This window comes from Anopheles cruzii, chromosome 3, assembly GCF_943734635.1.
Source record: "Anopheles cruzii chromosome 3, idAnoCruzAS_RS32_06, whole genome shotgun sequence".
Taxonomy (NCBI): Eukaryota; Metazoa; Arthropoda; class Insecta; order Diptera; family Culicidae; genus Anopheles; species Anopheles cruzii.
In genome coordinates this window covers 43822861-43846841 of record NC_069145.1, presented here as the reverse complement: position 1 = coordinate 43846841, position 23981 = coordinate 43822861, and the positions used below count along the sequence as shown (strand labels likewise).

The window sequence follows — 23981 nt, the reverse complement described above, 5'->3', positions numbered from 1 at the left end:
AACCGCTAAACTGGGAAGTCTCAATCGACAGGTAGCCATCTTTTTAACAGTTCGGTTTTCGATGCATAGACCTAGTATTTTGAAACAGTTCTAATGTTTCTGTGGTTGTGGTAAGCCAAGCATTTAGTTGTTTTTTATTCCCATCAAAAGTCGGGATTGACTTTATGGGATCGGGAATTCTGAAAATATCAGCATTTCCCACAGGAGCATTAGCATGCATCCTTAGTTGTGCATTTTCGTTCTGCAAGGCGTCGATACGTTGCTCTAAGTTGAGCACGAACGTCTGCAAATCTACTTGTTGTGTTTCATGTGCCATGTCCGTTTTTTCTGTCGCAAATTTCCTTGATTTAACTCGCGGAAAGGGACTGAATTATGGCATGTGATGTTGTGATGTGAACACTCGTTGTTTGATCAGTGGTGAGCCTGAAAAGCCTAATGGTTGTTGAACACCCAGCGCGCGACGGGGAATTTGACATCAGTTTGAATGTACAGTTGGATGTAATATTTGTGCAAACAATGGCTTTTTATGAAAACAACATCAACTTCCAAACTTTCGTGTAGCACATTTATCCCTAGACTGATATTTTCTTCACATTTATCTCTAGACTGAAAAACAGGGACCATATCCTTCTTCACTACCAAATTGGCTTCAAAACCAACGATTGTGTTTTCCTCTGCCTCGCTTACGGTGTTCGGGAAAATTTTCGGCAATTTCCTTTTCAAACGTCTCCGACTTCAGACTTGCCATCCGGAATACTTCTCTCCACTCCGGGAACATCTCATCTGTTCGAAGCAAAGTCAATCCAATCACTAATTCTCAAGCGCAACTGATCTCGATCACGGTTATCATCAGACTCATTTATTTATCAGAATTGCTCCACTCACTTAGATCATCACAGATCTCGCAGGTGAACTCATCTCTCATCACTCATCAGATGAACTCATCAACATCATCTAACCAGTCTCTTCCCATTAGCGGTGAGACTTCCCTCTCGGTTGGTATGACGACCAACCATAGTTTATTTTTTCTTCCGTTTATTCAATTTTCAACGGTCACAGCTATCCGAGCTATTGGATTCACAAATTGTCCCGAGGCTGATATAAATGATGCGTGTAATGGTAACAGCGGATCGGTTTTAAATATGTTCTTACACGTTTTGTCGCTAATCACACTCACGCAGGCACTGCAATCGATCTCAAACTCCAATGCGCGCCCGTTACACGATAGCTCTATGACTTCTGCCTCACTCACTCCTGTATCGCGATCTTTAACTTTGCGAATCCCATCGCTCTTCTTCTTTCTACACACTTTCGACGTGTGCCCGACACGCTGACACACATAGCATGTCCATAATCGCGCTGGGCACGATACCGGATCGTGGTATCTCCCACACCGATAACACGCTGCCGCTGATCTTCTCTGTTCACTCACACATTTTGCTCTTCGACTTTTCGGGCAGATCGCTTGACCTTGAGACGCGATTCTAGCTACCGTTCCCACGTTTCTTTCGGCTAACTGTTCGTTCTGCTTGAGCGCAGCCTCCCATGACTTTGCTATTTCGATGGTGGTATTCTCCAATATTTCCAGGGCACGTTGATCCTCAGCGGAGGTTATTGGGGTGGTCGATTTAATCGCTACCTCATCCATCGCGAAGTACTTTTTCAACGTATTGTCCATTGACTGATCATCGTTACAATCGCAGGTGTGATAGTGACAGCCATTTGAAATGGTTTGTTTTCCGCCGTATAGACACCAGCCGAGTCGAGTTTTAACCGCCGTCGGGTGTCCCGAAGACCCTTCTCTTACTTTCTGAGGGACAATAAGAGAGATGTTGTCGAGGCCTATCAGCATCTTCGGCTTCTCTCCTCTGTAGCTACAAAGTGGGATGTTTCGCAGGTAATTATACCTCTCCCTTAAATCTTGCTATTAGGAAATTCTTTCCTAACCCAAAAAACGAGGCGGACTATCTTATGGTTTGCTACTTTATTCGCAGAATCAAAAAATTGTGCTCTATTGTATCGTTGTTCTGCTACACTTTTGGTGGAAAAGGACCTGTTTCGTCTCCCGCGCGCGCTTAAGTAGCCGTCGCTACTCGAATCTCATTTTGCTGCACTGCCCGCATTGACAGTCGGCGTTATGACGAAATGTCATAACACTTGCGCTTCCATGGATTGTTCCGGGAGGTCCAAACTTTCCACCGTACGAACTCCATCCATTGGATACTGCCGATTCTGTCCTCGACCGGAAACCTTAAACGAAACTTGTTTAGAATTTCTTTCTTCACGTGTAACATTAGCAGTCCACTTCAAGCATAGTGGTTTTACCCTTCCCTGAAGTCCTAAGGAATTTGCCACTTCTTCTTCTAGGAGTGTTAATGACGACCCTTCATCAATGAATGCGAGAATTTCCAACTCTTTGTCACCATTATACAGCGTGACGCATATCATTTTGAGGAAACCATTTTCTTCTTGGTTATGATAAGCAATTGTCACTGGAGTGGACGCTTCCTCTTTATTCGTTTCGCCTTCTACGTGTTTATAATGAAGCAGTTGGTGGTGTCGAGTGGTACAGTTGTCAACACCGCAGGTTTGCGTCCTATTACAAGGGGATTTGTGCATGTTTAAACATGTTCGGCAAAGTTTCAAGGACTTAATGGTTTGCCAACGCTCATTTGCGTTCATCGCCTTGAACTGCGTACATTGCTCGATTTTGTGGCCATCTTGTTTGCACACAACACATGCCTTGATTATATGTTGGTTGGTATTGGTGTGTACTAATACTCTGTGTGGTTGCCCTTTCGTCGATTTTTCCTTAGCCATCGATTGGAAGGTGACGCTTGAAGCATCGTCAACTATTTCTTCCATGTATTGCGCGAATGTTTGCAAATTGGATTTGCTATTATGGCGATTGTATTCTGCCCATTTCATCTTGTATTCGGCAGGCAGTTTTACAATAAGGCTCTTTATAAGAGTGGGGTTATGCAAATGATCTAACATTCCCACGGCCACTATATGATCGCTCAATGCTTGCACGGCTGTCCCAAATTCTATCATCGATTCCAATTTATCTCCTCGTGGTGGTGGTAGTGACGCTATCTTTTCTAACAGAGTATCAATGACTAATTCGGGTCTACCGAACCTTTTTGTCAGCGTTTCGATCACCTTCGGCACCGAGTTGGGTAAAAGCAATCGGCTTCGCACCGATTCCAATACAACTCCCTTTAGCGATCGTTGCAAGCGAATCAAGTTTTCGTAGTCTTGGTAGCCGCACGCTTCTGTTGAATAGTTGTAATTCGCTATAAACAATGTCCAATCCTTAGGATCCCCATTAAATGTAGGCAGATCTTTGGGCAGCGCATGGCGGGCTGCTAATTGAGCTTTCGTTGGTTCGAACAAAGGCTTTTGCTCGGGGAGCGTTAACTGCTGTCGCATACGAGTGATTTCGTCGGAAATTGCCTTTTTTTCGGGTTTCGGTAATTCGTTGTCCTTCAACCAACTTTCAACTCGATCGCCAGCTCGACTTCTTGGAATCCCATCTCCCAGCATGCCTTCTTCCTCTTCGGCGTCCAGCTGCTCCTCCATCAGCCTTTGTTTTTCTTCTAGAAACTCTCTTTCGAATGCCAGCTCTTTTTCTTTCAGAGCTCGCGACTCTTCTAGCTGTTTGAGCTTGAGATCAATCCTTGCGCGTCTCGATGATGACGACGTGGCGAACGACATTGGCTTCGGTGGTGGCTTACAGCTTGCACACTGCCACGGTTCATTAAGTTCATTGACTTCAGCATTTGTCACGCCACACTCTTTATGCCACCATTTTTTGCAATCGCCGCAGGCTATCATCTCCTTCTGGGAAGCTGGCTCATTACACATGGCGCTGCAACAAACTTTCTTCGTCGCACCAACTTTAGACTTTGGTGGCATGATTGTGCCTTTTGTGAGTTAATCACGTACTGCTGTGAATATATCACTATTCGAGGTTGTGAATCTGTCGCTATTTGAGGTTGTGAGTCTATCACTTTTTGAGGTTGTGAGTCTATCACTATTTGAGGTTGTGAGTCTATCACTATTTGAGGAACCAGAAGAGAACCCCCTCCTTACAAACTGTACAAGTTTTTCAGAATGTTGGCGTTAAACGCTTTCTTTCTTCTAAAGGATTTTTGAAACCTTTTTTAGCTCCTTCGCAAACTATATTTTACTATTGGGAAGCGTTGAAAAACGTGTTCCTCTTTCCTTTGTTCTCCACGGACTCCCCGACTCACTGCCAGGCCGTTTGACAGTTCCCTTTTGGGCCGTTTCTTTGGGCCTTTTTTGGGTCGATCACAGGGTGACCCGAACTTGTTGTTTGGCGATTTATCTTTCAATTTAATTTATCCTCCTAACAAGCCCTATCAAACTGCACGTTTACCTCCGTTAGTAAACGCTTTCGTAATTCCTCATCAGACAGTGCCGCGATTAACTGATCAAGCATCAGATCAGAGCATCCTTTAAAAAATCACCAAACTTGTACGTTTGTGCTAAGGTTTTCGGCTCGATCACATACTCGCCTACTGATTGTTCAACCGTTTGGTTATACTTCCGAAACTTAAACCTCTCGACCACAACATTCACTTTCGGCTTGAAATGCTCTTTCAAGACCGATATTATGTCTTTTTATGTTTTTTCCTTGGGTCGTCTGGTGCACACAATTTAATCATCACGGAGTATAATGGCGCGATTCGGAAAGCTCGGTCGGTATCGTAGCAATGGGGGCCGTGGAAAAATCGGGGTCAGCAGTTTTGGGGGTCTTCTTGCACTTTACTTTCGGATGCTTCGGGATGAAGATGGACTTACTCGTTTGGTGGTTGCGACTAGAGAGTACTGTTACTTTTATTATCTGTTCCCAGTAAGCTGTGGAAGTAAATATAATGTGAATGCTCAGTAAAATATTTCTGTTTGCTATTGCTTACCTTGAGGTTTCTAAGCTGCACCAACTAATTTGAAAATTCTTGGTTTGGAAGATGAAGATGTACATGAGTTAGCTCTCGACAGTAACGAGCAGCATACTCAGCCCATTCTGCCGGAATCATCTCAGGGAGACAGAGAGTTGTTAAAGGAAAGAGTGTCATTGAAAAAAATCTTTATTTTCCTTTAAACGCTGCTTCAATCGTATCGTAATCGTGATTTGGCCACACTTCGTCGGTAATGGGGACATCATTTATCCGTGCGAACGATAGTCGGAAAAAACGAGGCGAATATCTAGCATCCAACACAACCACATGAATGACTTCCAACTGCCCACTCAGGCATTCCCATGCATCTAGTTCAAAATCAGAAGCACAGTGTCCGACGAAGACGGACCACTCCTGCTGGTCTCCAGAAAATGTAGGCAACTCCTTACCGGTGCAATGACGGGCGGATATCTGGCTCTGGTTTAATAACGAGTAGTTCGCCTTATAATTCTGTGTGGGCCCACTATCAGGCCTACAAGTAGAGCGGTTAGCATAGTTCCATTCCCTACTATTCGCCGGTGTTTGCCGCCGATCACTATGTTGTATCGCTTGCTGCATCTCTTAACGATGTTGATCCTCGATCCGTCGGATCTCGTCGGAGAGAACGGCATCATCCATGGCGGCGGGCGCGGCATGATGGCTGGATTCCGACACACGCGTCAAGTGTAAGAACAGCTGCTTCACCGCCTGATGCTGTTGCTTCGTGCACTGGATAGCGTCCTCCATTTCGGTTCGCAAAGTCTCCCACGCCGGTGGCATAGGGTAAGATGGCCGCGATAACGTATGGTGCTGGAGTGGAGGGCAGGGTGGCGGCCATTTTCCGGGACGCTCGGCGCATGTTCTGGCACGGCATTCTAGGATGGCGTCCTCACAGCGTCGTTGAGGTCCCGCAGCCAGCACTCGACCTCGCGGCTCCTGCTCGTGGTGGACGACGCAGCGAACGAGTGCGCCTCTTGCAGCTTCCTTTCCGCCATCGCGAGAGCCCGTCTGGCGCCATTGACCTCCCTTCTCAGTTAGGATCGTCGACTTCTGCTGCTCGTTGACGCCACACTCCCTCGGGTGGACTCCGTGAACGATAACGGATCTTCTGACTCCTCCCGGGGCTCCTCTCATTGTCACGGGACATCCTCGTTGCACTCACTGGTTTTGCACCACGGGGGTTATGTTCGAAATCACTGGATTTGATTCACGTCTATACTAGGATTGGTAATGACTTTTCCGTTCGAGTGCTAGTATGATTCTGGTTTTATTGCTCCAATTTGCTCGCTTTTATAGTACAGAAAACAATGGTGCCCGCTGGCACGTTGTACTATTGCTGGTGATGTGTATCCTAACGTTTTCGCTTTCTCCTTTCGGCTGCCGTTTCGGAGTCCTGTCGCTAGGCTTGCCGGCTGGCGCGCTGACCTGTTGCTTTCTCCTTTCGGCTGCTGTTTCTGAGTCCTGTCGCTAAGCCTGATAACGCGTGATTCCGGATTAAACAGGTTTGGCCTGGATCTTTCTATCTAACCATCCCTCCTAATTTCTGCACTAGCGGCGCCGGTGCAGCCGCACTAAATTCCTGCACTGGCCTTGGGGCGATCGGTAAATTCTATCCATCTATCTATCCTAGTTTCTATACCTGCGGCGCCGGTGCAGCCGCACTTAATTCCTGCGCTGGAGCGATCGGCAAATTTGTCCATCTCGTGCCTTTGCCATTTTCACTCGTGCTCGCTCGCACCTCGCTCGATCTATCGCTAGTGCTCGTACTGCTTCGTGCAGTAACAACTGGCTTTATTTCTACCAAATATGTGTTAGCGGGTGTTAGTTTTCTGGCCACTGGCCCTTGGCTCTGGTTTGCGAGCGTGGGAACTTGTCCACCACTTCGTCGCTGACATCCGACATTGTTGGAATGTTTCACCACTACCTACACGGCTGACATCGACGACTATCTTGCCGATGGGTTTTATTTCTTGCCCTGACGCCGAAAAGAAGGAATCGTCCATACTTTTCAATTCTATTCCGTTACACAAACGTGTGTAAGTTTTTTCGGATATCGCGGTTACGCACGATCCGCAATCTATCTCAAACTCGATTGGAATGCCGCTACATGTAAGTGTGACCATTTGCGGGCATCTGCCTCTTTCAGTATTCGTCATCTTTATCTGACCACTACACGCATCTCTCCCTGATTTTTTCTTACTCCTACACATCGTAGACACATGCCCCATGTTCCCGCACACAAAACATTGCCAATCCCTCGCTGGGCAGGTAGCAGGATTGTGCGGACGACCACATCGGAAGCACTGTGTACGCTGGTGACGCTGCTGGAACGATGGCCTTGGTGCGTTGCGTTCCAACCGCTGGTTTCCATTACTTGACTGACTTTTCTGCGTTACCCGGGACACGTTTGCCGTTTGGTGATTCGCCATCTCCATGTTTTGTTTTTGGGCTGCTTCCACATTCACAACCGGAGCGAAATATTTCTTTAATATGTCCGTCAACTCGTTGAAGGTTTTTACTCGCGGGTCATCAGGAGAACACAATTTCACCGCTATGGAAAATAAGGATGCTCCTCCCATAGTTACTAATAAGGGCACTTTCTTTGCTTCGGGAATCTCGTTCACCGAAAAAAAACTTTCGAATCTTGCCACATACTGACTCATTTTGCTGACTTTTATTATTTCAACTGACTTTTTATCCTCGTCGTCAAACTGTTGCATACCGAAGAGAGATGACCGCACTTAATAGCTGTATAATATAACTACTGTTACTTTTACTTTATATTTATTTCACATTTTATTTATTTCACTTCTTTTTGGTTCTAACCCGACTTAGTTCTTGTCGGTACAATTGTTGCTGAACGAATTGATGTTTCGCACTCCTGGGGGCTCTATTTATACTTCTTTTGGTTCTCGGCGTTACCCCTGGGTGCCGCCGCCTCGATCGCTCACTGCTACGTAAATAGCGGACTCTAGAGCGTCCACTCTTCATTCGCCTCGCACATGCTGCCCTTGCCCTTGCCAACGACCCATAGTTGCCGACTCCTTCTGAGTCGGGGCTCTTAGGTACCTCTAACCTCCCTGCCAGAGGAAGGCTTTCGGAAAGGCCAGGGCTTGAATCGCCCAGGTACCCTGCGAGTCAAATCTGGTAATAGGTTCTAAGTCTTGAATTAGTATTTAAATTAAATAATCCCCCACCTTCTACCAGAGGAAGTCTTTCGGAAAGGCCAGGGTGAATTTCACCCAGGTACCCTGCGGGACGATTCTGGTAGTTGGTTTTAGTCATTAAAAAGAGGCAAACGTTAAGCTACTGCAGCTCAAAGTCTCTATAATCTGGAAAGAAAAAAAAAAACGCACATGCTGAGGTGTCCGCTACAGCGTCTCCCGCGGCCCGCTTCATATCTATCAGTAATTTTGATGGTTTGCTGTCACCCATCTCCATATCCGTTAATAAACGGTTTATTTTCTGGCGTTGCGGCTCTTCATAAAACGCGAGCATTGCCCTCTTGGCGAATTCGTACCTTCCACCCTCTGGGGGGTTATCGATTAGTGGCATGACTTCCGTCAGCATTTGTGCCGGCATTTGCGACACGAGTATTTGATAGCGTTTAACGTCAGCCCTGACGGTCACGCCGGTGGCCGCAAACCAATTCTCCAGCGCCCAAAATGACGCGGTTAGATCTCGCGGGTTTAGCTCGGGTGGATTCATCCTGTATGTGTTTATCGTCTCTACGCCGTAAGCGCCTGCGCTCGGCGCCTGTAGCGGGTGTGCGGTATCGGTCTGCGACATCGCGGGGGTTATCGCTGGCGGTGTCGCGAAAATTCGCTCTGGGTCGGCCGGTGGAGCTATCTCGGTCTCGCGCCTGCCCGTCGGGTCCGGGCTTCGAAGCATTTTTGAGAAAAAAAATAGGTGTTCACTTTACCTTACTGGTCGTTTTCGACCTCGTGGTGTGGCTGGTGGCGTCCAAAATGGTGGTGTGGCTGGTGGCGTCCAAAATGGTGGTGTGGCTGGTGGCGTCCAAAATGGTGGTGTGGCTGGTGGCGTCCACAATGGTGGTGTTCGATGGCGTGGTTTCGTTTCCCGCGCTGCGTGGACCGTCGCACGTCGAGTGTGTGTGTATGCCGTTGCACCTTTTTCGTTCACCGTCCGTACCGTATTCGAGCGCACTTAACGAAAAGCACTGTGCGTCGCATTGCGAAAATGTCATTTGGCCGCACGCCACACTGATCGGGTGCACTTCACTCGGACCTCGTGGCCATCACTCGCCGCGCTCGATTGTTTTTCGGCATCGCCTTTGTAAGATGGCGGCTTTTCGGCGTCACTTTTTCACTGGCCGGTTCATCGCAACACTTTCACTGGCAGTTTTTTGTTCACTCTCTCTGGCGTTTTTCGGGTCACTGTTCTGCGTGTTCTTTGCACTTAGGGGTCACCATTTTAGCGGGTTATGGTGACGGATCACGTCGGGGGCGCACATTTTAGCGAGACGGGGGTTATCGGTTACCTGCCCCGTCAGACTAAACACGTTTCTTCATTTAACAACGGTACAATTTATTGCATGCGAACACTTTATATGCTAGGGGCTTCGGCCCTCGAGAACGATTACACTTGTACTGGGTTTGGCCCCTTGCGGGCGGTTACACATAAAACGAATAGCTTCGGCCCTCGCGGGCGATTACACATAAAACGAATAGCTTCGGCCCTCTCGGGCGATTACACATAAAACGAATAGCTGCGGTCCTCGCGGATGCGGTCGTGCTGGTCGGAGCGGCCCCGAACGGCGCCCTTCTCGCTGGTGCTCGGTTGAGCCGGAAAGCGGCCAGTGGCCGCAAAACGCGTCCGTCCTCGGTGACGGTCCGATGAAAAAAGAAGAGGGAAGATCGGGCCAGTGGCCCCGGGGCGCGTCCGTCCTCGTCGACGGTCAGATGTAAAAAGGGGCGATCGTTGTGAGCCGGCCAACCTCGTGGTCGTCTGGCGGCACGTTCGCCCTGACAGTTCTTGTCAAAGTTCTGTCAGGGTTGGGCTGCTGGCGACTGCTCGACTCCGCCGCAACCAGGGTTGAGCCAAGTGGCTGTGGTCTTCGAGCACCGTCGCCACAAACCTCTCCACTAGACCATTCGTAGCAGGGTGATATGGCGCACCCATTTTATGGAAATACCATTGAGCTTCTAGAACTTTTGAAATTCATTCGAGGTGAACTGTACACCGTTGTCGCTTACTAAGACGCACGGTGTTACGATGGCTGCGTAACAATAACTAAATAAGCGGGAACGGCTATTTTGCGCTCTTTCAGAATTCACTTTATTATCTCGTTGGTGATTTTACTTTAATTATTAAAATATCTGGCGTTGGCTACAATCGCGTCCGTTCGCTCCGTTTGTTTCTCACGACTCGAGTTGACGACCTTCCGCGCGAGCGAGACGAACGTACGATTCAATCCATCGCGTAACGCTTCGGTTGGCTCCATCGGTTGACCTCTTATTCGACTCTGCGATCGTCGGACCGTCAAACGTTTCGCTGTTTTATCTGTCGCAGCGCTAAACGTTTTGACACAGGGTATTCCATAAGTAGTAAACAAACTCTCTACACTGGCTCTACACACTCTCTAGCATTGGCTAACTCATTCTCTTTGATTCGTAGTTTTGTTGACATCCCACTATGGGCTCGGCACCCACACCATCGTATCGTTGTAGCACCTTATTCTCCTATGTGTTGCTTTCTGTAATTGTATCATCCATCGTATGTATTTCGTGAAACTGTTTCATGGTAAGTCGTAGCGCCTTGATCCAATTTTTACCTAGCAACGTGTACGGTTTTCAGCCAAGTACAATGGTAATTGTTGTGCGTCACTTGCACTTTTAACCATAACTACACCTTTTCCTCGCAGTTTGACTGTGTCTCCGCTGTAACTTATCAGCTTCAAATCTGCTGCATTCAATTTTAAAGACAATGCAATCTTTTTAAAGTCTTCCAGACTTATTATCGCAACCGGGGCACCGGTATCAACTTCGAACTTTATACATTTGCCATTTACAGAGATATCAGCCCAGAATTTTTCTATTCGGCTCTCTGTATTGTATATACCGCAAATTGTTATCCTCCACACTGTGAACTGCATTGTATTGGTTTGTAACGGCCGTACCTTGCTTCTTCAAGCATTCTTTACTTATGTTCCCCGTCTTTTTGCAAGAATGGCAATCTGTATTGACGTGCGCACACTTGTTCGCCAAGTGTTGTATATTGCCGCACCGGTAACACGCAGTTGTATTTGTATTCGTGCTCACTTTATCGCGTCGATCGGCATGCATCGGCTTCCGGCCTTTTGTACTTTTATTGGCCTGGCGCAGCAACCAAATGTCATTCTTCTCTTAGCCCTGAATTTTTTGGCCCCCTCGCGCTGACATTTCCATCGCCACCGCGAGGTCATGCGCCTTATCCAATGTAAGGTCGCGCACTTCAAGCAATCTAGCTTGGATTCCACGATTTTTCAGGCCGAAGACAACTTGGTTTCGTACAGCAGTGTTCAAGTAGTTACCGAAATTACACGAAGTTGCTAACGTAGTTCTCCCCACCAATGTAGTGGAGCAGCATAAGTAGTTTTCTGTCCTCCGGGACAGAAAACAACGCGAACGCTCCTTCCAGGTTCAAAGGATGGTGGTTGTTACAAATGAATTGTAACTTAATAACACGCGGGTGGTTCGGTCGCTTCTAACACTCGTTTATTTCGGTTCGTGGCGGTTCGGATACGATTCTCGGCGGTTCGGATTAATGAACTAGGAAAGAGTTAAAAAGAAGTACCGTGTCGCCACGCGGTATTGTGATGATGGTGGCGATCCTCGACGCTGACAGCCCGTTGTCCCGATCTAGCGACACTCACCGGCGAGTGTTCGCCCGAGCGCGGGCGAGCGCGAGCTGTCGTAATTCGCCCGACGTAGAACCGTTGCGAAATATTCGCAACATTCTCACCACCGGTATGCCACCGCTAGAGTGGCCTACCCCTCTTCTCGCCGACGTCGAGTATCGCGATGTTCATGTTTTATGGCCTCGACTGCCCTATGGTATTGATCCTTGAACCTGTCGGCGTTGACATTTTTCACGTAATGCGCCGTACTGGGTGAACACGCTGCGCCGAAGGTCATCACCGTGAGGATGTACTGTTGAGGATTGCTTCCCTCTCTCCCATCGCTCCAGAAGAACGTCTGGCTACGCTGATCTCGCGAGTTCATGCTCACCTGAAAGAACATCTCCCGGATGTCTCCCGTAACGCCCACCTTGTACTGTCGGAACTTGTATAATACGCCTAGTAGGCTCACTAATTGGTCGGATCCGGTGAGTAGGAAGAAGTTGGGGCTCACCCCGTTCACGCGTGCGGCTGCGTCGAAGACTACGCGAACTTTCGATGGTTTATTCGGGTTCACCACCGGGAATATTGGTAAGAACCAGTCGCGTGGGTGACGTTCGGTCTGTTCCGCCATCGTCGTTCTCCGTGTGTACCCCTTATTCTCGTATTCGTTCATCGTTGTTTGCATCGCCGCGGCCAGTCCCGGATTTTTCTTGAGCTTGGAGAGGAGACACCCGTGCCGCCTGAGGGCCATTGCCCGACTGTCGGAGAGCACTACATCGTCGGATTTCCATAACAATCCTGCTTCATAGCGACGTTCTTTCAGACGCACCCCGGTCGCTAGCAGCTCCCAGGCTCTCTTCTCGCTCGCCGACCGCGGTGTCGTCGAGGGCCAGTACATCCCAAGCGAGTCCAGGGCAAAGTACTGCTTCAGGGCGGCACCCGCGGCGTCATCTCGGTCCTTGCACTCACAAACGTGTGCGTTCAGTGAGGCGGCTAGCGATCCTCCGGCCGGAGGACGTTCTGGGCACGGTCCGTACAGTACCCATCCTAGGCGGATCTTTGCTGCTGCTGGCTAATTGGAGGCACCCTCGACCGTCATGAGCGGGTGGGTTAAGTGGCAATTGTCGATTCCGATGATAACTCGGGGATCTGCGTTCTTGTAGCATGGGATGGGCAGTCCCTTCAGGTGTCGGTGTCGTTCCGCTTCGTGCTGGAGACGGATTGCGATCGCAGTTGGACGGCGTCGATCGTGTGTACCGTCGGAAGGGTGTACACCTTTGGGTTTGGTTGCTGCCCGGATATTCGCAGTGTCAGCACCATCGACTTTTGTTCATAACGGTGCTGGTTCCCGGTCCATGACACGCAGATCGGGAGTGGTCTTCCCGATAGGTCTAATTCCTGGAGCAGGCCGTGTTCTAAGAATGTCGACGACGATCCTTCATCCAGCAACGCAAACGTGCTGACTGTCCTTCCACGTCCATGGAGCGTTACGGGGATGTACTTTAGTAATAAGCCATCGGGCGGCGCGAGGTGTGTATCGGAGTCGGCAGGGGTTTCGATGTCTTCGGTCGCCGGCTGGAAATGTGTCACTTCTGCGTGGAGCTGCTTGTGCTGCTTCCGAGGGCACCCGTGCATTCCACATTGCACGGTTATCCGGCACCGTCCGTTATGGCATGTTCAGGCATGTCCTACAAAAATGGTGCTGGTTTATTAAATTCCATCGGGACTTTACCTTCATTGTTTGAAATTGGTGACAGCTCCCGAGATCTATACACGTGCCCCCGCAGGCCGGGCAGGTTTCGTCTGGCGGTGGCTGCGGGGTGTGGGTGTCGTTGGCCACATGCACGTTCATCTCCTTGCTGGCTCCTACGCTGCGTATTTGGTCCGGATTGCACTGTTCTAGGGAGTGGTGGGTCGTCTCGGTATTCCGAAATCGCGTTGGGCCTGACCCCCAGACACGCGGCGCTGGTGAGGTCCTTCATCCAGTCATTGAAGGTCTCGATGTTTGCTGCCGGCTGCCTGCGTCGATGGTAGACTCGAGCCTCATGCCGGGGGGCAGCTGTTCTACCAGTTCGCGTAACAGCGACCCGCCTTGGAAGTAACTGCTCAACCCCGCAGCCCGAATCTCCGCGCAAAGGCCGCGCACGGCGTGTCCAAAATCGACCAGCGAATCAAACGCGTGCTCTTTGGGCGCCGGCATCCTCCTTATCCTTTCTAGATGGGCATCGATGACCAGCTCCGGCTGGCCATAGCGCTCCGCCAGTACTTCGATGGCCTCAGGGACCGTAGAGGGATGCGTCAGCCAGCTCGACACGGCTTCGCGGGCCTTCCCTTTCAGGCACTGTTGTAGCCTGAGTAGGTTTTCGTCGTCGCTGAAGCCGCACGTAGCCGTCGAGCGTTCGAAAGTGAAGATGAATAGGGACCACTCCCTCGGGTCACCGGAGAACGGCGGCAGCTCACGACTGCATTGGCGCGGGGCTGCACTGCACTGGCGCGCGGACAGCTGGCTCTGGTTCAGGAACGGATAGCCGGACGTGTATTCTCGCGCGGTCGAGTGAGGGGCATTGTCCTCGGGGCTCCGCCACATCACGTGATCATTGGATCGTCGGTGTGGTTCGTAGGCCGGTCGACTTTCAGCTTGTTGCCGACGCACACTCTCCTCCACTTCCATCAACCTGGCTTCGAGGTGCCGCGTTCGTAGTTCGTCCTGCGCGGCGGCGTGCGTCGGGGATGCCCTGGCCGGAGCAGCGTTCATAGTGGCCGCGTCCAACATGGCGGCTCTCTCCATCGCGCCGAGGCCATGTGGTCGCGATCGCCAACCGACGGAAGATGGCTGCGGCAGCACGGGTCGTTAGTTCTGGTGGCGATCGTTTTGCGACACGGGGTTTGGAGGCCTCGTCATCGCCGTTTACCGATGGTGCGTTTCTTCTTCCTGGCGCAGTACTCGCTGCTGGCGAGGCCGATACAACCAGCTTTCGATCCCCGGGGGCCTGTCGGAAGTGGATGGCTCCGCGTCTGGCCGATGACCCTGTGGCGCCCACGCGGCAAACGCTCGATCAGCGGGGTCATCGTTACAGATGATGCGCGGTCACCGGCCTCGTGGCTCCTGGCTCCTGGCGGTTGAGCTGAACGGTGGGTCCGCGTGATGGCGCTCTTCCACATCGGCGACCCAGGCACCATTGTTTCGGTGCATTCTGCCGAGAGTTCTGTGCAAAGCTCGTTTTCGTCGGTCTGAGGCTCTACCTCAGTTCCACGGTCCGACCGTAATACCGGCGAAAGTGATTGCTGCGGCCACCAACACGGCTCTCTCCACCGTGGGGCTCGTGATCCCGTTCTTGTCCGGCCTGAGGCTCTACCTCGGTCCTACGGTCCGACCGTAGCACCGGGGACGGTGATCACTCACACTTGGTAGCGCGCCCAGTTGCCGGCCTGAGAGTCAATCTCAGTTTTACGGCTCGACCGTAGCTGGCACCGCCAAAGGTCTACGCGCGTCTCCTTCGCACTTGCGAGTCACACGCACATGTGACGGTATTTCTTTTTAAAATGTTACAAATGAATTGTAACTTAAACACACGCGGGTGGTTCGGCCCCATCATCACAATACCGCGTGGCGACACGGTACTTCTTTTTAACTCTCTCTCCTAGTTTATTAATCCGAACCACCGCGAATCGTATCCGAACCACCACGAACCGAAATAAACGAGTGTTAGAAGCGACCGAACCACCCGGGTGTGTTTCAGTTACAATTCATTTGTAACACCTTCTAACACTCCTTTTCCGCCAGGGGTCCTGCTCGGGCTCCTGGTAGGATCGCCATGTGTTCTGTACTAATAATACACAGGACATAGTTTCTGCTGGTTTGCACTTGATTCTTTTATTGTAGTTTTTCCGTTTGACTCGATCAACATATCTAAACCTGCCAGCCTGCCAACAAAAACATCCCGATCCATTTCTCGCTTAGCGGGAATCCGATGCCAATTAGTTGGTGCGCGGTAGTGATCATCCTATTCACGTAGGCTTCCATAGAACCGCAATTGACCAGGTTAGTTGTAACCAACTTGTGCAGCAGCGACCACTGACGCGTTAAGCCGGTACCTTCGAAAGCGTTACATAGTTTCTTCCACACCTCTGCTGCCGTTTTGACTTGCTCTACGTGGATGTAGTTGACAGGATCGAGCAGTAAAATTATTTTACCTTTGGCGATTCGATCCTTCCGCGGGTTTGCTTCAGTTGGTGTCCCATCCTCTTTCGGGATCGGCGCTATCACCTCCCAGAGGTCTTCCACGTCAAGGTAAGTGCAAACGGCGAATTTCCATGTGTGCCAGTTCACTCTGCCTATCAGCCTCTCGTCACTAGCGCACGTCTCTGCTTCGCTGCATTTATTAAGGCTGTAATCGTCGCACTGTTGCTAATTTAGTTGCCGCGTCCTGCTGCTAGTAATCGAGACAGTTGGTTAATGTGTGCGTATCGTTGCAAAGCGGTCATGTTGTCCTACTTTCTACCCTTGGTTCGGCTCTATTGGCTTGCTCTGGTGCGTGGTAGAAAGGTAGCCGTGCTGGTCCGAGTTACTGCGTTGATTTGGGTACTGGTTAAGGTTGGTGCGCTGATTCGGGTAGCTGTTCTGATGCTGATTATTCTGATGTTGATACGCGTAGTTGTTATACGGTTTTGGATTTCTTTCTGATTCGTTATCGTCCAGCAGTTCGCGGAACACTAGTTCCGGTCGTCCGTACGTTTCATGGAGTCAATCAATTACTCGCAGCACGTTCTCACTGTCCAGCATTAGTTGCTGAACGCCTTTTAACGCTGGGCCATATAATATTTGCTGTAACCTATTTAAGTTCTCAAGGTTTGGGGTTTCTGGACGATTTTGTTCCACCGCACCTCGTTTCTGTACTTTTCGTGCCTTCGTTTCGATTATTTTTTGCTCGATGATTGTTATGTCTGGATAAGATGTTTATTTGGGGCACGTCTGTAGGTGCCTCTAGTTCCAGGGCGACTGCGCGATTACATTACCTTTCGCGTCTTTTATACTACTATGCGTTCTTCAGTAGGCTCCGCCTCTGAGTTCCTCTGAGTGGCTCAACGCGCTTGGGCTCTCAGCATGCTATATGTTAACTAGCTGTTTTACTTTATATACTTTTCATGCTCCATCACACTTCTAAATTTTGAACTGTAGTTGAAAAATTTAGTTTAAGCATGGAATTTTCTAATCCTGTCCTTGTGTATAATTCCTTTTTTGTTGTCAACGCTTATCTCCACATTGGGGTGCCTGTCTTGTACTATTGTGAATGGTCCTCTATATTTTTTGTCTAATTTAGAAGAGTTCTCTTTTCTGATCATAATTTTATCTCCGGGTTGAAAAATAACTGTATCCCTGTTTTGGTTTACTTGTTCTCTCGTTTTTCCGTTCTATTAATTTGTTCCTTACTTCCAACTGTATCTTCTGTAATTTGAATTTCAATATTTTGCTATAGTCGTCTATGTTGGTTAAAGGATCTGTTTCGCTTATTTCAGACAAATTCGATGGCAGTACGCATTCTTTACCCAAAACTAGTTCAAAAGGCGTTCTATTTGTTTCTGTGTGACAAGTGGTATTATAAGCAAACGTAAAGAAAGGTATCCATGCTGACCAATTAACTGGTTTGTTTCCAGAGTATATCCTAATATAATTTCCAAGAGATTTATGTGCATTTTCTAAAGCTCCAATCGATTGATGGTGGTATGCTACTGAATTGAGCCTATTGATGTTTAGAAGGGTGCATATGTCTGTAAAGAGTGCAGACATGAATTCCGTTCCCTTATCGGTTGCTATTTCTCTAGGGATGCCGTATTGCAAGATAACTCGTTCTACAAACGTTTTTGCAACTGTTAATGTGGACTTGTCCTTAAGTGGAAATGCTGAGATGAATTTCGATAACTCACACTGTGTGGTTAGAATGTACTTATTACCTGCGTGATCAGGTACCAGTGGTCCTACTATATCAAGGTATATTTTTTCTAGTGCTGTTGTAGCTGTAGAAGTTACGGTCATCGGAATCTTTTTGACCGGTAGTAGCTTGTTTCTCTGACACAATTCACAGTTTTTAATAAAATCTTCTATGTCCCTGTTGATATTTTTCCAGTAGTATCTGCTTTTGATAGTTTTCTGGGTTCTTTTTATACCCGCATGTCCTGCTGTTGGTAGTAGATGAAACTCATTCAAGATTAAGCGTTTTTAATTTTCGTTCGTAATTACTTTTACATTTTTCGTCAGGATACGTATCCTAGGGATTGTTTCTAACATGTTTTCCCTTTTCAATATATTTAAGAATTTTCGCGCGATCTTAGAATCTTTTAATATGACGAGCTCGTGTACTTTTTATTTTTCGCATAAATCTTTTAAACTTTGCAAAGTTCGCCGTAGCTGACTCATTGCCTCAGTTGTATTTAGAATGATTTTCGTTCCATTGTCGGTAATTTGCACGTTGTCTTCTAACTTGTCCTTGAAGGTAAACTCTGCTATTCCTTCAGACGGAAAATGATAGCCTGTCATTTCCTCTGTCGGTGTTGCATTATCCTTTGAGTGATGTTTGCTCTGTGCTCGGGTTGTTACCATTACTTCCTTCTCTATCCTTTTATTAAGCTCTTTCAATTCCGCGGATGTAATCCGTGATAACGCGTCCGCTATCACATTTTGACAACCTGGTATGTACTGTATGTATATCAAAATCGTTCTCTTCCAAAGCTAATCTAAACTTGGTTAGACGACTCGAGGGATCCTTCATCGAAAAAAGATATACCAGTAGTCTGTGGTCTGTACGTATTGAAAACTTTTTTCCGTATAAATATGGTTTGAAATGCCTTGTTGCCCAGACCACTGCTAACAGTTCCTTTTCGATTGTAGAGTAGTTTAGCTCTGCTTTTATTCGCCATATTGGGTTTTGTTAATTTCAACAATCTACGCACGAAAATGATTTCAAATTAAGTTTTCCAAAGTTTCGACTATTTAGTGTTTAGAACACTATTTTTAATCGGGGAGTTAATACTATTTTTGTGAAAGCGAATGAAAAGCACGTCTATCCTCGTCGGTGTCGCGTTGACCAAGAGATCGTCTGTCACTTTTGCAAAGTGGTCGTTCGCGGTGTCGCGTGACATTTGGCAGCGCGTGTGCCTGACGGTCGTTGACGTCTCTGAATTGGAATTGTTATCGCCTAGATGGCGCTAGTTGTTGGCGCCTAGTTTGGCGCCTAGATGGCGCCAAAATGTACGGCTTCGCTTCGGTCGTGATGGTGGTGTCGTCGGGCGGCTGGTCGTAGCTTCGTTGCTCGCTGAGCCGCTGTCGCTGGCTGCGGTGTTGTCGCTCGGTGTCTCGTCACTAGAGATGTCATCGCTGGGCTCCGCTTGGTAGCACGGCTTCAATCGATCGATGCTCACGGCGGTGGATTTCCCGTTCACGTTGATGACGAAATATTTAGCATCCCGTCGTTCGACGGTATATGGACCTCGATATGGCGGTGTTAGCGATGGTCGGATGCTATCGTTGCGAACAAAGACGTGCGTTGTGTTAGCCAGATCTCGGTGCACGAAAACTCGTTGTTGTCCGTGCCAGCTGGTGTCAGTCGTGCGAATTCGTTTCATCGCGTTTCGAAGGCTGACGATGAATTCGGGTGTCGGGTCACTGGTGGGTGTCGTTGTTTCCCTAACGAATTCGGCCGGTATTCTGAGCGTCGTCCCATATACCAGCCCGGCTTTTTTTTTTTTAAACATTGAATGTTCAGTGTATTTACATTAACATTAACAGTATTAACATTACATAACACTTATACACTAAACACAGCACAACTTCATCCCCCCTGGATTCGGCCTCGCGAGGTTCTATCCTTGGGGGGGGGCTGCTTAGCTCGATGATCGAGCTATCACGCCTGGCGCCTGGGCGCTTGCACTCCTCCTCCTCAGCCCGTTTTCACGGGCGGGGTTGCGTTGCCCGTGCTGGCCTCCCTCGGTGCGCGTCCCATCCAGCGCGCAGCACCTCCATTATTTCTCGGCACCCCCGAGCGATGTCTCGCCACCTCTCCGGGCTGGCGAGAAGCTGCTCCCCTGCGTGCCCGCCGTTATGCGGCCCTCGGCGCCGTCCAGCAGGCGCGAGCGCACTTCGGCGAACCGCGGGCACTCCACCAGCACGTGCTCCGGTGTCTCTGGCACGCCGGGGCAGGCTGTGCAGTAGGGGGACTCGGTGAACGTCATGGCGTGCAGGTACTCCCTGAAGAATCCGTGTCCGAAGAGCACCTGGGCCAGATGAAAGCTCACCGTCCCGTGGTTCCTACTGCACCATCGCTCGACGTCCGGGATCACGCGGTGGGTCCAACGGACGAACCGGCTCGCCCCTGGTTCCGCTGCCGCCGAGTCCCACTCTGCCTGCCATTGCCGCATGGTCACTGATCGCTGCTCCTCTCTAACGGTGGCCGTGGGCTCGCGCCCGGGCTCGCGACGTCACACCTGGTAGCAGCGAGCGTCCTCCTGTCCCGGGATCCCGTCCGGGTCGGGTGCTTTCCGCGGTGGCCGGGAGAGTGGCCGCGATTGCGAGCAACTCGTCTGAGTCGTCAACTCGTCAACTCGACGGCGAGGCGAACGTCACGTCCACTATGGACGGGCCAGCTACTCTGGCTCCCAGGAAGGTGGGGGCGCTACCGCGGTTTAGCAGGATGAGACCCAGCTGCTCCGCTGTTGCCAGCAGTTCTTCGCCCCTTCGATCGCTGCGCCTGCACCACCACTCTACCGCCCACGCGTTGAAGTCGCCTCCGAGTACTACGCGGGGCCGGCCGCGCGCCACCAGCAGGATAGCGTCCATCCGGCTGCGGAACACACTTAGGGGCAGACGAGGGGCCACGTAGCAGCTGATGAACGTGATGCCGCCCACCTCCGCCACCGCCATGCCCTCCGTCGGGAAGGCCCTCACACGCTGTATAGGCAGCGTGCCCCCTGCGTAGATCGCGGTTCTGCCGCTGGGGTCCGCCACCCACCGTGGGCTGTCTCTCAGCACCCACAGCATCCTGCCGCGCCCGTTAGGGCAGCTGCGACCTCCGCTGACGTCGCCAGCATGTCAATGCCAGGCACACTGGCCTCTGTCGTGTCTTGGAGCACGGCAAGACTCGCGGTGTCGCCCACCAGGGCCCCCACCTTCTGGCGCTCCTTCGCGTTTTCACCTTCGCTCACAGCCAGCATCAGATCGCCCCTTACAGACCTCCATGCTTTCTCGTGGAGCTTCGCCACGCCCTCGTCATCGGCCACTGCCGCATACAGCTGGAGGTAAGTCCCCTCGCCCTCCGGTGTCACGGACGACGTCCGGGCGGCTGCGCCGAGTAGGTGGTGGCTGCCGCTGGTGCGGCTGCTCCTCCCGACGCCGTAGGCTTTTCTGCCTCTGCAGATCCCGGCGACCCAGATGCACACTCCATCCTTGCGCTTGTTGCTGGGAGGCTGCGGGCCTTGGGGACTCAGGCCCCTGCCGGGGCTCACCCGTCTGTTGCGTGCGCCTCTCCTGTTGCTGCTGCCCCCGTTCCCGAGGGTCCCTTCCTTGCAGCTCTCCTTGCGGCTCTCGTCGCTGCGGCTGCGACTGAGGTCGGGTTTGCACTTGCCGCTGCTGCTCTGGCTGGGGCCGTCGCGGCTGCTCCTGCTCTTGCTGCCGTAGCAGCTGTTGCTTGCGCCGCCTCTGGGTTGGGTTGAGGTTGAGCGCTCGTTACGACCGCCATCGCCGCCTTGAGTTCCCTGACCGCTTCCTTCAGGACCTCTATCTCCCGCGCATTCACCTCACACGCTGCGCAGCTCGCTGGGGGTTGGGCCAACTGGGCTGCAGTTTGCGGCTCGTAGTCGCCATGCCTGCTGCTGCCAGCGGCCGTTTCCGGCGCATTCACCGACTCGGATTCGGCGTCCGCGAACGCCTCAGCTTCCTCGTCGGCTTCTCTGGCGCCATCGCGTTCCAGGTCAGTCGCCGACGTTCCCCGCTCTGAGTTCTTTGGGTTCGCCGAGCTTGCCGCTGACCGTAACACCCTGACCGTCGGTAGCCTGCTCCCGCTACCGGCTTCGGGGTTAATCACCTTCGGAGGAGCCATTGTGCCGGCTCTCCGAGGCGTTCACGCGTCTCTCACAGTTTGTGACACTCTGACCCTTTGTAATATTTTACGTCCACTCGTTATATTATACGACCACTTTTTACACGGTTTCGTTTACAAATTCAAACTTCTATTTATTTCATTTATGTTCCTTCCTTTAGTTCTCCTGAAGTCCGGCTAACTTCAGGACGGTCTGACGTGGTTGGCTTCTATCGTCAGACTGCTCTCCGACTGTACGATTTCCGACCTTTATATAGATGGAGCAGTGATCGAGCAGTCGGTGCTCGATGCCGTTGGTGATCGAGCAGTCGGTGCTCGATGCCTATTGTGATCGAGCAGTTGGCTGCTCGATCCCTATCGTTATCGGTGTCCACCACACCTTCAATTTGGCAGTTTGTGGCACTGATTTTGATGATCGCTGACCTCGCCTCGATGCAATACCGTGTAATCTTCGTGGCCAAGAAACTACAACCGTCGGGCTTCATTAACCATCCCGCGCACTTACACGGTAGGATAAGAGCACTTTCGGTGCATTTCCATGCTCCAGTGTCCTGGATTAGCTTGGTTGAGTCTAGATTTAGGCGCCACCGATCCGTGGCAGGCGGCTGCTGCGCCGACGCTGCCCTTGCACTCACACCCACGCGCACCGTTTCGGGCGCCACTACACCGAGTCCCTGCTGGAGGAGATCACTCACACGCGCGCGCACCGTTTCGGCATCGCGCACCACGCCACTGAGCCGATTTGGCCAGACGCCGCTCGGACGTGGTTAATAATCACTATATTTCCCTATCCACTCATCGGCAGTCTCTGCAAACACTCATCGCCGTAGCGAAGGCGTTGGCAAGCACGTAGAAAGCACTACCACTGGGCTGCAGTACAGTTTAACGCGTGCTTCTGTTGAATAACACGGACTCGACGTTACCGGCGTTCTTTCCTCTCACTCACCTACACAATCCCCCTATCCAATCCCAATCCATATACCAGCTCGGCTGGTGCTGCACCGATGTCGTCCTTTACCGATGTCCTTAATCCAAGAAGGATCAACGGTAGATGGTCTGTCCAGTGGACGGGGTCGCAACACATGATGGCTGCTTTTAATGTACGATGCAGCCGTTCCACAAGCCCGTTGCTTTGTGGATGATACGCGGTGGTTTGGAGATGCGTTGTACCGATCATTCGGAGAAGCTCTTCGAAGAGGTGCGATTCGAATTGCCGGCCTTGATCGGTTGTGATGAACTGCGGTACCCCGAAGCGTGCTATCCAATTCGAGAGTAGCGCTTGGGCGACGATTGGCGCAGTCATGTCTGGTATCGGAATGGCCTCGGGCCATCGGGTGAATCTGTCGATGATGGTGAGGCAGTAACGGTTGCCGTAGCTCGGCGGGAACGGCCCTACCAGATCGATGTTGATGTGTGCAAATCGGCTCGTTGCCGTTGGAAAACGCGCTAAAGGCGCCTTGGTGTGGCGTGTCGTTTTCGTTCGTTGACACTGAAGGCAGTTCCGCGCGAAGAGGGCTGCATCTTTCCGAATGCTCGGCCAGACGAATCGTGATGCCATCAGCCTAACCGTGGCACGTGCGCCGGGATGATGCAGTCCGTGCGTGGCCCCAAGGAAGCGGTTTCTGAAGGCCTTTGTAATGTACGGTCGTACTTGCCCGTTTTGTTCGTCACAAAACAGCGGATGTTCGCAGCCTGGAAGAGCTAATCGTTTTAGCTCCAGACTCGTGGGTAGCTCGCCAGAAATCACTCGTTGTAGCTCCGCGTCGGTCGCTTGATCTCTGGCGAGGGCGTTGAAGTCGATGATCGGCTTCGCATCTATGGCGTTGATGCGAGAGAGCAGATCGGCGGCGACGTTTTCCTTCCCTTGGACGTGTCGTATGTCGGTCGTATGTTGGCCGATGTAGTCGTGCTGCCTGGCTTGCCGAGGTGATACTTTGTCCGCGTTCTGCAGAAACGCAAACGTTATTGGCTTGTGATCTGTGTAGACATGGCTAAGGCGTCCCTCAAGCCAATGCCGGAAGTGTTTCACAGCCAAGAACATCACCGTTAGCTCGCGATCGTAGGTGCTATAACGCTGCTGGGCGTTGT

The 23981-nt window shown here is 50.8% G+C and overlaps 1 protein-coding gene across 1 annotated transcript; it reads right to left on the bottom strand.

The window, feature by feature from the left end:
- Positions 1-19008: 19008 nt before the first annotated feature.
- LOC128270463 (uncharacterized) lies at positions 19009-21893 on the bottom strand. Its single transcript, XM_053007864.1, has 3 exons — positions 21555-21893; positions 21108-21493; positions 19009-19321 (listed from the first exon to the last, which is right to left on the bottom strand). Exons 1-3 carry the CDS (start codon positions 21891-21893, stop codon positions 19009-19011), a joined length of 1038 nt encoding a protein of 345 aa, XP_052863824.1.
- Between the last annotated feature and the right edge of the window lie 2088 nt (positions 21894-23981).